We start from the raw sequence: 16,337 nt of genomic DNA, 5'->3' as shown, positions 1-16,337 counted from the left end.
CCTTGTCAGTCACTCAGATCCTTACAGCCCACTTTTCCTCCTTTCACCACAAGACTTTACCGCGTGGTGTCTAATATATCCAACTCATTGTCATCAACGTACCCACTTCACCTGTCTTCATTACATTACTTCACTGAATGGACTTTCTGTATTCCCATTTTTCATTCATGTTTAGGGATAAATGCATCTTAGATTCCATGAAATCATCAACCTGATCACAGTGGTGGCACAATGGCTGTATCTGTGCAGATATAAGTATATTAATTTTACCCAAGGACAATGAGCTATGGAATATGAGCTCATACTAAATTTGGAAGCTTATTAACTGCCCTGAATAAAAATGTGTGTTCTTAATATGACTTATAATATGACACCAGTGTGCCTCCGTGCTTTGGCTGTGGGCCAGGAATTGCTATTTTACAGCCTGAATGCAGCCTTAGAATAGACAAGTAGTAGGGACTTTACGGATCAGCTATATTTCCCACAGTGGCTTCTATTGTAAATTTAACCCTGTCATTCCCGGGAGAACATAAGGGAGCAGGCATATAGGATTACAAACATAATAACTTCTGATTTACCTTTCTAAGGTAAATAGAAGCAAATGTTCAGCTTCTCATTCACTCCCCCCTCACAACACACTAATAGCTACTACTATATAGTGATGAGAAAAGGAATGTGGTGTGAATTTTGGAGGAGGGATCTGGGAGGGGAGAAGAGTAAGATAATGAAAGGGAGAGCAAGAGAAAGAGCATCAGCGAAGGGTGGAATACTATAGCAAAAAAGAAGAAAACTGGGAGTGATGAGGGGGAGGAGAGATGGGGAAGGATTACATGGAAAGACATAGGAAAAGGGAGCGAATGGTAGAACAAATCTGAGAAAGGGGAGGGATAAAAAGAGGCACACAAGGGAACAAAGTTACACAAAATAAGAAGTCTATTGCTAAAGTTTCTTTATTACCAAAGGCTCAGCTGCTTCTCTCTACATAAAGGGCTACCAGTAAAAAGCAGCATGGTTTGACACTGTACAGCACTTTAGGACAAGGTATCTGGCCCCATGCAAGACCAAACTTGTGGATGTGCGACCTGACCATCATTAGCAAAGACAAGCCCCAGTTTTACCTTCTCCACATAGAGGGAACACCTCTTCACACTGCTTGAACCTTCAGGTGAAGCTGCTCAGATGTGGTCCTGCCCAGGAATCCTTAGAGAGTCCTCACAATTTGTGCCCTGACGCAGGACAAAGGCATCTTCCTGGGTGTCACCTCTGCAGGTCCTCAGACTAGTCATTCTGGTGTGGATCCAAAACGTATGCATTGACTGCAACATGTGCCTCTATGGAGATCTCAGTGCTTCTTGGTGTAATAAAGCAGTACCTATGTAAGTTGTGCTTACACCTTATCCAATAGTGAGACATCGATGTGGTCACATTTGTGCTGCAGCACCTTTAGGAGTGATGCCCTCAAGCTTATATCTGGAGGCACACTGACTGCAGACAGCTGGCACATCACTGTCACAAGGAAGTGGACCTTCAAGCTCTGAGGTTGGCATGTAGTTTTCACTGCTGATGCACTAATCTGCACCATGCTGTCACCAGGATGGACTTTTCTTCTGCCTCTCTTATTTATGCCTGTTTGTTGCCTGAGCCAAGAACCAGGAGACCAGGATATGGAGCTTCCACTTCAGTACTTTGATGACAATGGTGAGTACACACTGAGAAGTAATTGACCTGAAGATTGGATATTTGGTGAGTGCACAGCACACATTTGTGCTAATTTTCAGGATATCTTTTAATTGAGATATTTACATAAAGACAAAGGAGATGAAACGTTTGTGTATCTATTCATGGACTTGTCAGTAAATGTTTACACATAATAGAAACATTGGAATTAGTGTTTCCTGAACAGTCGGTTTTGTGGTTATTATAGCTGATTATAAACTATTTTATGAAAAGAAATGCTAAATAAAGGAAATATCTTTTCAGCCAAGAAATGAAGGCATGTGTGTATACTTTGAAATATAGAAATTCCAGACAGTTTTGCCAAGAGCACTTTGCTTATTATGTCACCTCTGAGGAACCAATCAAAAGTATGGACTCACTAGAGGAAAGTGTCCTTGAGGTGCTGATGTTCTGCACTCTACCAGATTGCATATTTCTCTATGTGATTGTGTTCATAAATCAAAAGTATATCTAATAGCTAAGATCAGATGCTAAACCCTTTAAGTGGGCAATTCTCCTAATTGCTAATGATGACTTCACTTGTCTCTGTATGGATAAAGATAAGCATTGTGTTCAGAGTGAAATATAATCATCCCACTTCTTATTCGGGGGATTATGTTATAATTTAACTTTGGAGATGCATGAATAAAAAAAGAAGGTTGGACCATACATATCAAGGTATAAACGTGTAGATATTTAGCATTTATTGCCAGTCAGTCATTTTGTAGAATCCTTAGCTGAATAAATCATATACAGGCAATTAATCACAGTTCATGATAAGACAGTCAAGTGACCACTATATAGGAATAAGGATTATGTGATAATGTTCAGTGCAAAACAGCATAGAAAAGCATATAGTGGAAACATGCACCCAATAACCAGATTGTAAGGTTAAAAAGTACATTTTTTATTAAATCGAAAGTTATTAAAAATACAACATACATGAAAAATATTAAAATGGATGATGACAGAAAATGGCCAAAAAGGAAGCACCACAACTATAGACTGGCAACAGCATAGATAGACATATTACACAAGTATGTGAAAAGAACGCAGGATGTAACACGGTGCGGTCAGGTATTCTTTATAAGTGAACTGGTAAGTAGTACTAGATAATCCAGAAGAAAACCAACACATCAAATGTTGAAAAGTTGTAAGGAAGAGTATTAGATGTATCTTGTATAGATCATAGTTAACTGAGAGCTGCGGTGCCACCACCCCAACGTGCGTTTTGGCTACAGTGCCTTCTTCATCTCCCCCACTTGTATAGGGAACTTGGAAAAGATAGCTATTGACCTAATAAGCATTTGGCCAACATCTATTTTAACCTGCATTTACACTGAAAGCTTATCATAGACAAGAACACCCATTTCACAATAATCTTGCAGTATAAACAGTCTTCCAATCACAAATGAATGAGCAAAATTATAAATGATCATTTGTGCAGCGCAAAAGATCATTGCGCATCACCTCTTGCAAACAAGACGTACACTGCCAAGTGTCAGCCTGTGCTCACACAGTGATCCGATAGAGATCGTTAATTGTACATTGCTTACCTCGACCTGCCTGTGTAAGCACACTATTAAACATTATGTAGTTCTGCCATTCAGTCCGTGTAAATCATGAATGTCAAACTCAGGCCTGCAGGCCAAATCTGTCCCTCAGCATAATTATATTTGGTCCGCAAGAAAATACCAAATGTCTACTAGAGCTGGCCCGCCAGTAGACAGCGTATGCACCGCTAGTACTAAAAATCCCGTGTTTCCGATTCTGGCACACTCCCTGGTTACTACAAGGGTGTTTACTACCCGCCCGTAGTAACGCGCTCCCCAGTTATGACGCACTTCCTGATCTGCATTCCCCTTAGCTGGAAGTTCTCTCCTCCGCTCCCTACATCAGCGGGCACTTCCCTTGTGGGCTCCCATACATCTCAGCACCCATAGCACCTACTATCCTCTATCTCTTCCACAAGTTAAGCACATGTATGTTATTGAGCCAGTGCGCTCACGCCATGATTTATCTTATTGCTTTATTTGAGCATGTATTCTCCATTTTTTTTATACATTGTTATCCTTTCCCTGTGTATTGAGTTCTTACCCTTTTTCTTCACTACTTTGCATTTTGACTTTGCGAATATTATTTTTTCAGTGCTGTTTATGTATTTCTGATGTTCTATACTTCACTATATTTCCTATTTGAGATTCACAATACCCTTTGCATTTCCCTGTATATTGTTATCTTCCATCCCCACATCCTTAACTTCCCCTTCAGTATTGGGGTTCTCCCTACCTTAGGCAGATTCCTTCAACCCAATCCTCCCTTTTTTGTCTCAATTAATGCTAGAAATATCAAGGTTGGCCCATGTCTTTGTCCAAGTTTTTAACTTTAGCCCACTGTGTATTTGAGTTTGACATCCCATGTGTAAATAAACCTTTAGGCTATTTTCAAACATGTCCCTGAATTTATCAGACCATTCACCCCCTCGAATTACATAGATACTGTTCCCCTGCGTTATTAAGTGCTAAGCTGTTAGAAATACAGTGGGGAAAATATGCATTTGATACACTGCCAATTTTTAAAGTTTTCCCCCAAAAAAAGAAAATCACATTGTATGATTTTTACTTAATAAATTGCATTTTATTGCATGAAATAAGTATTTGATCACCTACCAACCAGCAAGAATTATGGTTCTCACAGGCCTATTAGTTTTTCTTTAAGAAGCCCTCCTACTCATTACCTGTATCAATTGCACCTGTTTGAACTTGTTATCTGTATAAAAGACACTTGTCCACACACTCAATCAGACTCCAGCCTCTCCACCATGGCCATAAGCAAAGATCTGGCAGTGGATGCCAGGGACAAAATTGTAGACCTACACGAGGCTGGGATGGGCTACAGGACAATAGGCAAGCAGTTTGGTGAGAGGGCAACAACTTTTGGCACAATTATTAGAAAATGGAAGAAACATAAGATTATTGTCAATTTCCCTCATCTGAGGCTCCATGCAAGATCTCACCTCGTGGGATAAGGATGATTCTGAGAGAGGTCATAAATCAGCCCGGAACTACATGGGAGGAACTAGTCAATGAATTGATGACAGCTGGGACCACATTCTCAAACATTACTATTAGTAACACACTACACTATCATGGATTAAAATCCTGTTGGACACACAATGTCTCCCCTGCTCATGCCAGCACATGTCCAGGCCTGTTTGAAGTTCACAAATGACCATCTGGGTGATCTAGAAGAGGCAAGGGAGGAGGTCATGTGGTCAGATGAGACCAAAATAAAACTTTTGGAGGATAGCCATGTTTGGAGGAAGAAGAAGAAGGATGAGTACAACCCCAAGAACACTGTCCCAACCGTGAAGCATGGTGGGGGAACCATCATACTTTGAGGGGGGTTTCTGCAAAGGGGACAGGACGGCTGCATCGTATTGAAAGGAGGATGGATGGGGTCATGTATCGCAAGATTTTGTCCAACAACCTCCTTCCCTCATGAAGAGCATTGAAGATGGGTCGTGGCTCGGTGCTCCAGCATGACAATGACCCAAAACACACAGCAAGGGCACGTAAGGATTGTCTCCGTATGAAGCATTTCAAGGTCCTGGAGTGGCCTAGCCAGTCTCTAGATCTGAACGCAATAAAAAATCTTTGGAGGAAGCTGAAACTCAATGTTTTCCAGTGACAGCCCCAAGATCTGAAAGATCTGGAGAAGATCTGAATGGAGGAGTGGGCCAAAATCCCTGCTGCGATGTGTGCAAATTTGGTCAAGAGCTAGATGACTTCTGTAAGTGCAAACCATGGTTTCTGTGCCAAATATTAAGTTCTGTTTTTCTATTATTGTTTTTATTATTTATTTATATAGAACAATTAATACTATTCTTATTCTATTATCTACCATCAATTCTATTATTATTATTTAATTCCATGGTGCTGTACATGAGAAAGGTGTTACGTACAGAGTTATAGATATCATTTACAGTACACAAATTTACAATGACAGACTGGTACAGAGGGGAGAGGACCCTGTCCTTGGGGTCTTACATTCCATGAGATAATAGGGAAGAGACAGAAGGTCGGGGTGCAGCAGCTCGGGTGGTGGTGAGGAGGCTGCTCGGGTGGTGATGAGGCGGCAGCTCAGGTGGTCGGTAACATGGCGGCAGCTCGGGTGGTCGGTGAAGTGGTGGCAGCTCGGGTGGTCGGTGACATGGCGGCAGCTCGGGCGGTTGGTGAGGCAGCAGAATGGTTATTGCAGGCTGTAGGCTTTCCTGAACAGATGGGTTTTCAGGTTCCGTCTGAAGGATCCGAGGATGGTGAATAATCGTACGTGTTGAGGCATGGAATTCCAGAGGATGGGGGATATTCTCCCCAAATCTTGGACGCGGTTGTGTGAGGAACGAATACGTGTGTAAGTTTCTATTGTATCAAATACTTATTTCATGCAATAAAATGCAAATTAATTATGTAAAAATCATACAATGTGATTTTCTGGATTTTTTTTTTAGATTCTGTCTCTCACAGTTGAAGTGTACCTACAATAAAAATTACAGACCTCTCCATTCTTTGTAGGTGGGAAACCTGTAAAATTGGCAGTGTGCCCAATACTTATTTTCCCCGCTGTATGTCTGCAAACACGACCGTCCACTGATTTCAGTAGCAACAATCAGAACTGTGAATACATATCCCAACTATAATACAGGTTGTGTATCTGGATTTATGCATTATAAGTAAAGCAATGCATTTACAAAGTTACTCAGTTTTTATTTAGATTATATTAGATTGTATATAAATGGCATGTAAAGAGAACTTGGACATTAGAAAAGATACAGTCTATCAAAATGTGACCTAGTCATAAGTCACAGTACGGTTTTGATTGTAGTACGAATTTCACTATGACATCTCTAGTTCAGCTAAGGCACAATAGTATTTAAAGGGAATCTGTCAGCAGGTCTTTGCGATGTAATCAGAGAGCAGAACAATAAAGGAGCCCAATTCCAGTGATGTATCACTTAGTAGGCTGCTTGATGTAGTTTTGATAGAATCCATGTTTTCTCTGTTTGTAGTGTGGTCAGAATGCTTAGCTTTGAATAATCTGGGCGGCACGGTGGCACAGTGGTTAGCACTGCAGCCTTGCAGCGCTGGAGTCCTGGGTTCTAAGGACAACATCTGCAAAGAGTTTGTATGTTCTCCCCATGTTTGCGTGGGTTTCCTCCCACATTCCAAAGACATACTGATAGGGAATTTAGATTGTGAGCCCCAACAGGGACAGCGATGAAAATGTGTGCAAAACTGTAAAGCGCTGCGGAATGTTAGCGCTATATAAAAATAAAGATTATTATTATTAATCTCACCCACACCACTGATTGGCAGCTTCCTGTGTACTGTACATTGTCAGCAAGCTGATAATCAGTGGTATGGGAGGGGTTGCACAGATTATGTCATGCACCTGAGGTCTAGTCAGGCAGTGATAAACTCCTGCTGATAAAACACTGAATGTATTGAAACTTGAACACAAAACGTAATAAATGACAGTTCCATAAAATTGGGCTCTTTTGCCCTATATTATGCTGCTCTCAGATTAAATAGCAAAATCCTGCTGAAGAACCACGTGCCTTGTGAGGGCAGAAGGGCTCATTCGTTGGTAAGGTTTTGTCGTATGCGCTGTCAATTTTTTAACAAATATAACATGAATACTATCATTTCAGTTGGTATTTTCATATGTCTGTTTTTTTCTGAATTAATGGTCTGCAAAAAACAAGTCCTATTTTGTCGGATTTTGCAAATCAAGTTTGCCCCTTCAAGTGACCGGGTCCTTAAAAAATTTTTTTTTTTCACTTAGCAGTTCAGTAGTAGAAGCTATGAAAAAACTCTTCATCCATGAAAAAGAAAATACACGCAGATTGTAAAAACGAACAAAAGAGCTAAAAATGGATGCAGCACACTGAAAAAAATTGGTCTGTTTTACATGTGTGAAAAAAGTGGACATGTGAATGAGGCCTTAGTGAAAAGCAGTTTATGGTGGAAGGTTGGGCTTCATTTTTCCTTTACGGGGCAGTTCATTTTCCCAAATTTTACATTGACGTCTTATCAGAGTACTGATAATTACTACCAGGCTAGAAGGGACATGTTAGTGATACACCGCCGTGCTAAGTGCCTCGATTTCCGTTTTGCTTTGATCGCTGATTTGTAGCATTGTGGGAAATGAACAGCGTGACAGTGGTGTTTTACAAATATATGAAAAGCTTCCAGCCTGCAGCTTTATTTGGTGCTTGACCCCAAATTCCCTCTTAGTTAACTCCAAGGAAAAGAAAAACAAATAAACACAGAATTGTAGTGAAGTGGGGTAAAATAAGGCTTTTGGGAAAGTTAGGTTAATACTGGTGAAGAATATGTATTTGTGAGCTGTGATGTGCCGGTGAGGGAGGAAACAGTGACAGTAAACAGTGTGCAGTGCCGGAATGACAAGAGAGTCCTCCAGCTGGGCTCTGTTCACACTCATAGGTTACAGCTGCAGGAAACGTTGAGCACCTTCGTAAATACATTGGATTATTACTCATACTGAATTCTTACTGCTGAGAATTGTAACCACAATTCAACAGGATGATATTGGAAACCATTTTTGGAAATAGCAGGTTTCTTTATAGATTTACACCGAGAAGCTTAAAGCGTACCTCCACTCTAAAAAGGAAAAACAATGATAATGATTTTCTTTGCGATATACCGTAATCGTTTTTCTAACTCCCCCTATGGCTAAGTGTGCACAATGTCTTATAGGCGCCTTTGTAACTACATAGTTTTTGAAGCAATGTTATCCCTAAAGCATTTTCTTTGTTATTTTTTTTTTTTTTTTGTTTGTTTTTTTTTTTGCGTCATCTTTGCCGCCGATGTCTTTTAAAAAAAATCTCATATAGTACATAATGGCAGCTTCAAGCTGAAGCCACGTGACGAACGGAGCGGTCACTTCTTTTAGCCACTTCACAGCTTTCAAAGCCTGAAGCAGTTAAAATAATTTCAAATACACGCAACATATGCACAGCAAGTCGTTTTTACATTGATGTGCACATGATCATTATTTTTAATGTTTATTGTTTTCTTTTGAAACACCCTTCATGCAGCCAAAGGGTTAATAGTTTTCCTATGGCAGATTGATGTACAGAGTCTGGTATATGAAGATGGCAATTCCCGAACTGCAAATCTTCATAGTAATCTCTATGCAGACATAAAGTCAGCAAGGAATGCTGAGAATTGAGAAATGCAAACTTTGAAGGGTTCACAACAGTAGATGCTGTTCTGGACTATACAAGCTGTGACGTAGGATCCAAACAAGAGCAGTAATGCAACGTATTTACAACACTTCCCATGGCATATATCCCGATTATTGTAATATGTGAATTGATGATTAAAGATTGATATATGGTTTTAGAACTTTGTCAACTTTGTCAACTGGGGCAGTGTTCTGGATCACTGCATTGAGAAACACGTGATGGTGTCTCCGCGGTGTTGGATGTTTTGATCTCCCCGAGGCCTATAAACCTTATGTCTATAGTTCTATTAGACTATATAGACATCATAGATGTGGGTCCCTATTCTGATCTTACCTCTATCAGCAGTCCCCAGTCCCAGAACTTAGTGCACAGGTACAGCAGGGAAAATGCCTGGCTGACTGGGTGGTCGGGGTCCAGGACCTCGGACAATCAGTGGTCACCCTGGAGGCTCCATTTTTATAGCAATCTCGAATAACCCCAGTAATTGCTGTTTTATGGCCCATTTCCTTCATGTGCTTATAATGGCTTGTTAATGTTCTAATGTTGTTCCAATGTTTATCCAACCAACCAACAAGAGCCCAGTCTTCTTTTATAGGCCGTGGAAAAGGAATAATGGAGTTTGATTCGATGCTATGTGTTAGAATGCTACTTTTTCTTTAAAATCAATATATAAAAATTCTGAAAGTGTAGCACATATGCTTAGAATAGTGTTTTATTTGCCCAAAAATAGCGCCATAATTCTTAAATTAGGCTCCTCTCACTAGTAAAATTAGACATTTACTGATGAATATTAAAAAATAGATGAAGGCTTCAATATTGTAAAACTATTCTACTTGAGAAAATTGTCAGACAAATGGTGGCTCGACCAACAGCTATTTTTCCTGACTCTTGATGGGGACAAAAGATTGGCATGATGGCCAAACACATTTATTAACTATCAGCTAAAGTAGTGGATTTCTGTAGTTCCCTGAAAAAAAAAAATATTATTTTTAAAAGAGCAAATATAACCCACTTACCAGGTGGTGTCCCATCTGAAGGTTATTGCCAGTATTTATTTCAACTGTTCTTAAGCGCTTAGTAGTAGATCAAAACTGTCAGCATGGACGCAGATAGAAAAGGGCCCCTGTGCAAGAACAATATATGGACCCTATGCAGTCCAATATATCACTAAAATGCACAATTCCACCGGGCTTGGAATCGGAAATGGGCAGCCTTACCTCTTGGGCACCTATGCAGCTGCCCAGGTTGCACCAGAGGTATGTCTGTCTCTGGAAACGGGTACATACCACCTCTTTACTCATACTCATTACCACTTGGAGAACTACCGTATTTTTCGGACTATAACACGCACTGGACTATAAGGCGCACCCAGGTTTTAGAGGTGGAAAATAGGGAAAAAAATATTTGAAGCAAAAAAATGTGGTAAAATATTTAATAATATACTATAATAACACCACATTTAATAGTATGTTATTATGTTGGAAGCTGCGGGACCAGTGTGGTGTCTGTACAGTACTATATGAAGATGCTGGAGGGTGAGTATAAGAATGGGGGCACAGGGCTTATATTTAAAGCACCACTCCAGCACTGCATAATAACACTGGAGTGCTGCTTTAAAATCCAATGGGAGAACTATAACTCCCAGCATGTCCTGCAGATCCTATGACATGCTGGGAGTTATAGTTCACTAAAGAAGTGGCAGAGTGCTTTATTGGGTTTTGGAAAGACTAACCTCTTAATGGTGGCAGCCAGCCAGCCACACTGTGGTGAGGTAAAAGCATCCCATGACTGCACACAGAGCCCTCCCTCTTGTTGCCTTTCCACAGCACAGGTAATGGAAGCCAGCAGATTCTAGTGTTGGAGTCTGGAGGACCTGTGATGATGTCAAGAAGAGGGCTCTGTGCTGCCATGTGATGCTCCAGCCCGCCCACTTCTGACATCACAGGTCCTCCTTGTGCACACTGTACAGCACTCAGATCCAGCCCAGGAAGGTACAGCGATCTCCTCTCCCCCGGACCCTGCTGCTGCTGCCTCCTCTCCCCTGGACACAGGGATCTCCCCAGCTGCTGCAGGAATCAGTGCTGGGGAAGCCATGTGTGTCCCTACTTAAGTGCAGTATTCATTTGCCTCTCCTGGCTCACCCCTCAGCTAATAGGTGGGTGGGGAGTAGCTAATGAATATTCACTGCACTTAATCATCGGGACCACATGGTTTCAGCAGCACTGATTCTGGGCAGCAGGGACATCCTGAAGTGGGATAACAGTGCAATCCCACTCACTGCTGCCCCCCTCCCCACATGCTACATCCGTACCATAAGACGCACCCACACTTTCCTCCCAAATTTGGAGGAAAAAAGTGCGTCTTATGGTCAGAAAAATACAGTAACTGGTGCATATTATATTTATTATTGGTTACTTATATGGTGAGAATGGAGTGCCCCCAAGGGCTGTAGGGTACTCGGAGCCGAGCCCCTTCGGTTCTCAGAGGGGGATGTCATGGTGGCAGACATGGTCCGTGGCCCTCGGGATGTCCGTTGATGTTGTGGGGGAGAGGTCTTTAAAGGGATAATGTTCGTGACGCCACCTGTGACCGACGCTGCTTAGGGGTCCGCTGGGGTGATGTTATGGCAGCTAGATGGTATACCTTCCCACAGGTGAAGTATGTCCCCAGGGCTTCCCAGAGTGTAGATGGTGGATGGTGGATGATATAAGGTGCAGGGAATAACGAGGACACAAGGTTGCAGTCTCTTTACCTTTACTGAAAGCTTCAGCATCCACAGTCCAGGGTAGGGATGACAGGGCAGGCAGAGTCCGACCGGTCTGAAGGCAAATCCAGAGTCCCCTTATCCAGGTGAAATTCAATAGCCTTCCTCTAGCGCCTGAGTGTTGTAGTCCCTCTCTGCTGAGCAACTCGGTAAGGTCCTCACAACTATTGTAGATGTTAAGTCTCTTTCTCTCTGTCCCCCTGACAGATAGGACAAACCCGTATGACTGGTGGCCTGAGGCTTTTTCTAGGGACTCTAGAGATGCCCCGGCCCCCACAAGTTGCCACCGTGCCTCCTGGGTATATGGTCGGGCAGCCAATGTGGAATCAACTGTCCTGCCAGTCTCTGAAGTAATGGCATAGACATCCTTACTCCCTCGGTGTTCTGGCAACCGGTACTGCGCTTCAGAAGGAGGCAGCCTGCTTCTAGCTGGTCTCCCGCTGATGTTCCTCTCCTTTTGCTATGATTTAGTTTCTCACTCACTGCAACACAATTCCTTTCAATGTCTCCTTCTTGGGATGCTGCCGCATAGGATGCAGGTGCAGCTCCGTGTACCCTCGCCTTCCACAGGCCGCAGTCTGGAGCTGGCTGGAACCCACTCCAACCAGCCTCTACCAAACTCGGTCGGGAATCACTGACTATCTCCTACTCCCTCCAGTCAGCTTCTGTCTAACTTCCTAACCAACCCACCAGTTTTACCTAACTGTGAGGAGTGCCCTAATAGATAGAAGCATGGCTCCCCCTGGCGGACTGGAGTGTGAAGTGTGTTTTGTGGTTGTGATACCTGGACAGAAGATCTCATTCATTGCCTTCAGACGTAACATCACTCCCTCTGGTGGAAGAATAACATTACTGCAACTACCAGGACTCTGGGGCGCTGCAAGAGCATCTTCTGCAACCCCTTATACAAGTCGTGCAAAAGGAAAATTCCATCTACAAACCAATGCCAAAGACCTTTTTTCATCTTACTGTATGATGGATTTCTGCAGCTCTAGATCTTGCCCTTTGGCAATGTTACTAAATCTTTTCACTTGTATGGTCTGACGTCTTCTGCGAATGTAAACGGTGTGACTTTAGTTGATATCTATGGTAGGTGACGCAAGGTTACACTCTTTAGTTAAAGCAGTTCATTTTTTATAATTCCTTAGTGGCAGACTTCGCTATTCTCTGTAACCAGGTTATTCTAGCTATCACGTGACATTTGGTACCACCAGGAGACATAACATTCTGGGATTTAAGCCAGACCCCTTCCCATCATGAACTATAGAATTCTGACTCACAGACCGCAGAGAGGCCTATATGAAGCTGTGATATGGGGAGACTTGCAGAAAAGGTCTCCAGCTGATGTAGTGCAAGATACCTGCACAGCGATTCTGAATCCTACTCACCAGCTGTGATCAAGTTACTGCCAAGACCTTTGTACATTTAACTGCACTGATCTGAAACAGGCATTGGCTATAGCAATATTATATTAACCATTACTTGGAGATTTGCTGAACAGTGATTTTAGCTTCCTTATGCTAGCTTCCCCACAAGATGCATTTGTACTCTTTTCATGAATTATTTTACATAAGACTATGTTATCTTTTTGAATTAATTTGCAATTTAAAATTATATCACACTCAAAGGGAATCCGTCAGTAGTATCAACCTTCTTAAGCTGTCTATATAGACATGTAGGCCATAGGAAGCTGAATAACATGATACCTTGATATCTACTATCCATTGTCTTATTCCAGAGATGTCAATGTTTTTCTTATATGTAAATGAGTTGTTTAGAACTATGGGCTGAGCTGCATGAGAATCTGCCTCCAAGGATTATCTAATATATAAAGCTGAATGTGTGTGTGTGTATGTCCGGGATTGGCATCTGCACCGTCGCAGCTACAGCCACAAAATTTTGCACAGTCACACGTCTGGACCCGGAGAGCATCATAGGCTATGTTGTGAGGTGAAATTTTAACCGCGTGCGTTCCAATTCACCAAACAATTTTGCCCCTATCTACATAATGGGGAAAAAGTGAAAGGAAAAGTGTTGGAGGCAAATTGACAGCTGCCAGATGTGAACAAGGGGGACTTAAAGAGTGAGAGCGATGGCACCAAAGAGTATATACCGTACAGTTGCTAAGGTGGGGCCCCGACATGGGATACTCACCACGCACGGGGATATGAACACACACACAAAATGCGCCACACACTACCACGTGCTTGAACACATACACCACCCTCAGCACACATTTCACCACACATACACCAACCTCGCCGCATAAAAGTCGAAACACAAAAGTCGGCGCTCAAAACTCGCCACATGCAAAACTAGGCTCACGCAAAACTCGCCACACGTGCAAACCTCACCTCATGGAAAACTCGCCACACGCAAAACTTGCGCACGCGGAAAAATTGCCACATGCACAAAAGTTGCAACACATTCACAAGTTGCCTCACACAAAACTTGCACATACTCAAAATGCACCACACATAAAACTCGCCATGCGCAAAACTCACCATGTGCAAAACTTGCTGCACACAACTTGCTACACTAACCTGTCACATGCAACGCCACACACAAAAAGTTGCTACACGCATGTCGCCACACAAAACTCATCTCACAAATGTCGCTACATGCAAATCGCCACATGCAACTCAACACACACACAACTTGACACATGAAACTCGCCCTAAAACACACACAAGTCTGGCATTATCCTTCAAAAATAAAAATCTGATTAATAAGCAGACAAACTACAAGAGCAACAAATGTACCATATAGGAAATACGGCAGCTGTCAGTCACATGACCTGTCTATTATGTGTATGTGTGAGCTAATATATACTGCCAGGGGGGAGGGCTTCCTGTTCGCTGGGGATTTATCAGGCTGCCAATTTAGCTTACAAATACTGAGGTAAAAATACTGACCAAATAACGTGTGAACGCGGTCTAATACAGGAGGAGATGACATACAGATATATACTATATACAGGGGAGATGACACACAGATATATACTATATACCGGAGAGATGACACACAGGTATATACTATATACAGGAGGAGATGACACACAGGTATATACTATATACAGGAGGAGATGACACACAGGTATATACTATATACAGGAGGAGATGACACACAGGTATATACTATATACAGGAGGAGATGACATACAGGTATATACTATATACAGGAGGAGATGACACACTGGTATATACTATATACAGGGGAGATGACATACAGGTACATACTATATACAGGGGAGATGACACACAGGTATATACTATATACAGGGGAGATGACACACAGGTATATACTATATACAGGAGGAGATGACACACAGGTATATACTATATACAGGGGGAGATGAAATACAGGTATATACTATATACAGGAGGAGATGACACACTGGTATGTACTATATACAGGGGAGATGACATACAGGTACATACTCTATACAGGGGAGATGACACACAGGTATATACTATATACAGGGGAGATGACACACAGGTATATACTATATACCACCTGATTGCCCTTAACTGGGGATATATTCACATGCATGAGTCTGCTATAGACTCAGTCTGCTGCAAATCATCTTTTAACTTCCATCTTTTAAATTACATCTTTTTAATTATGATTCTGAATTAGACTGAATTGGACTGGAATTGACTGGAAGGTAACAGACTACTAACCACTACAATGTTTCGGTTTCTTTTCTCTTTCACCCCCATACTACTTTCCTTCTTACAATCTCCTGCAATCCCTCCTCCTAGTAAGGAACTAGTAATTTCTTCCTCCATACTCCCCAGCCATCTCACCTTCTCCTCAGAACTGTTCCTCCACATACAATCCTTTTTCTCCAGACACACACGGCCGCATCATGTCCTATCCTGCTCCCACCTTCTAATGATCTGTCTGTTACTCCTCATTGCTGGTGACATATCCCCAAATCCCGGCCCTCCTCAATTCATCCCCACACTCGTTTCTAACCCCCTGCCACGATCCTCCGCACGTTTTCCCAACCACGACAACCTCATACCCATTCATCCAGCCCCCACTCCCCAGCTCCCCCTACTTGGAGCACTATGGAACGCACGCTCCATCTGCAACAAACTGACATTTATCCATGACCTCTTCATCACCAACAAACTCTCCTTCCTCGGCCTCACTGAAACCTGGCTCACCCCCTCTGACTCGGCCTCTCCAGCTGCGCTCTCCTATGGCGGATTCCACCTCTCTCACACCCCTCGCCCCAGCAACAAACGCGGTGGAGGAGTTGGCTTGCTCCTGTCCGACACCTGCTCCTTCACTCCAATCCCGCTACCACCCTCCGCTACTCTTCCCTCGTTTGAGGTGCACTCTGTCCGCATCTATTCCCCCTCCAACCTCCAGCTGGCTGTCATCTACCGCCCCCCAGAACTAGCCATCTCCACCTTTCTCGACCACTTCACCACCTGGCTACTTCATTTCCTCTCTGTTGACATCCCCACTATCATCATGGGTGATTTCAATGTCCCCATTGACACTTTCACCTCAGCTACCTCTAAACTTTTATCACTGACTGCCTCCTTTGGCCTCACTCAATGGTCCTCTGAG

At 42.6% G+C, this 16,337-nt stretch overlaps 1 protein-coding gene across 1 annotated transcript in view; it reads left to right on the top strand.

Annotated features, from left to right (window-relative positions):
* The first annotated feature begins 945 nt into the window (after window positions 1-945).
* KCP (kielin cysteine rich BMP regulator) overlaps window positions 946-16,337 on the top strand; it is a 176,799-nt gene continuing 161,407 nt past the window's right edge. Inside the window, exon 1 of the mRNA XM_069765428.1 lies at window positions 946-1,698. Within this exon, the coding sequence (XP_069621529.1) occupies window positions 1,581-1,698 (118 nt within the window). The 5' untranslated portion in view covers window positions 946-1,580. The remainder of the gene's footprint in view (window positions 1,699-16,337) is intronic.

The sequence above is a fragment of the Ranitomeya imitator genome, chromosome 4 (genome assembly GCF_032444005.1).
Source record: "Ranitomeya imitator isolate aRanImi1 chromosome 4, aRanImi1.pri, whole genome shotgun sequence".
NCBI classification, from domain to species: domain Eukaryota; kingdom Metazoa; phylum Chordata; class Amphibia; order Anura; family Dendrobatidae; genus Ranitomeya; species Ranitomeya imitator.
The sequence above is the reverse complement of the archived record's forward strand: the minus strand, read 5'-3'. Positions and strand labels throughout refer to the sequence as shown.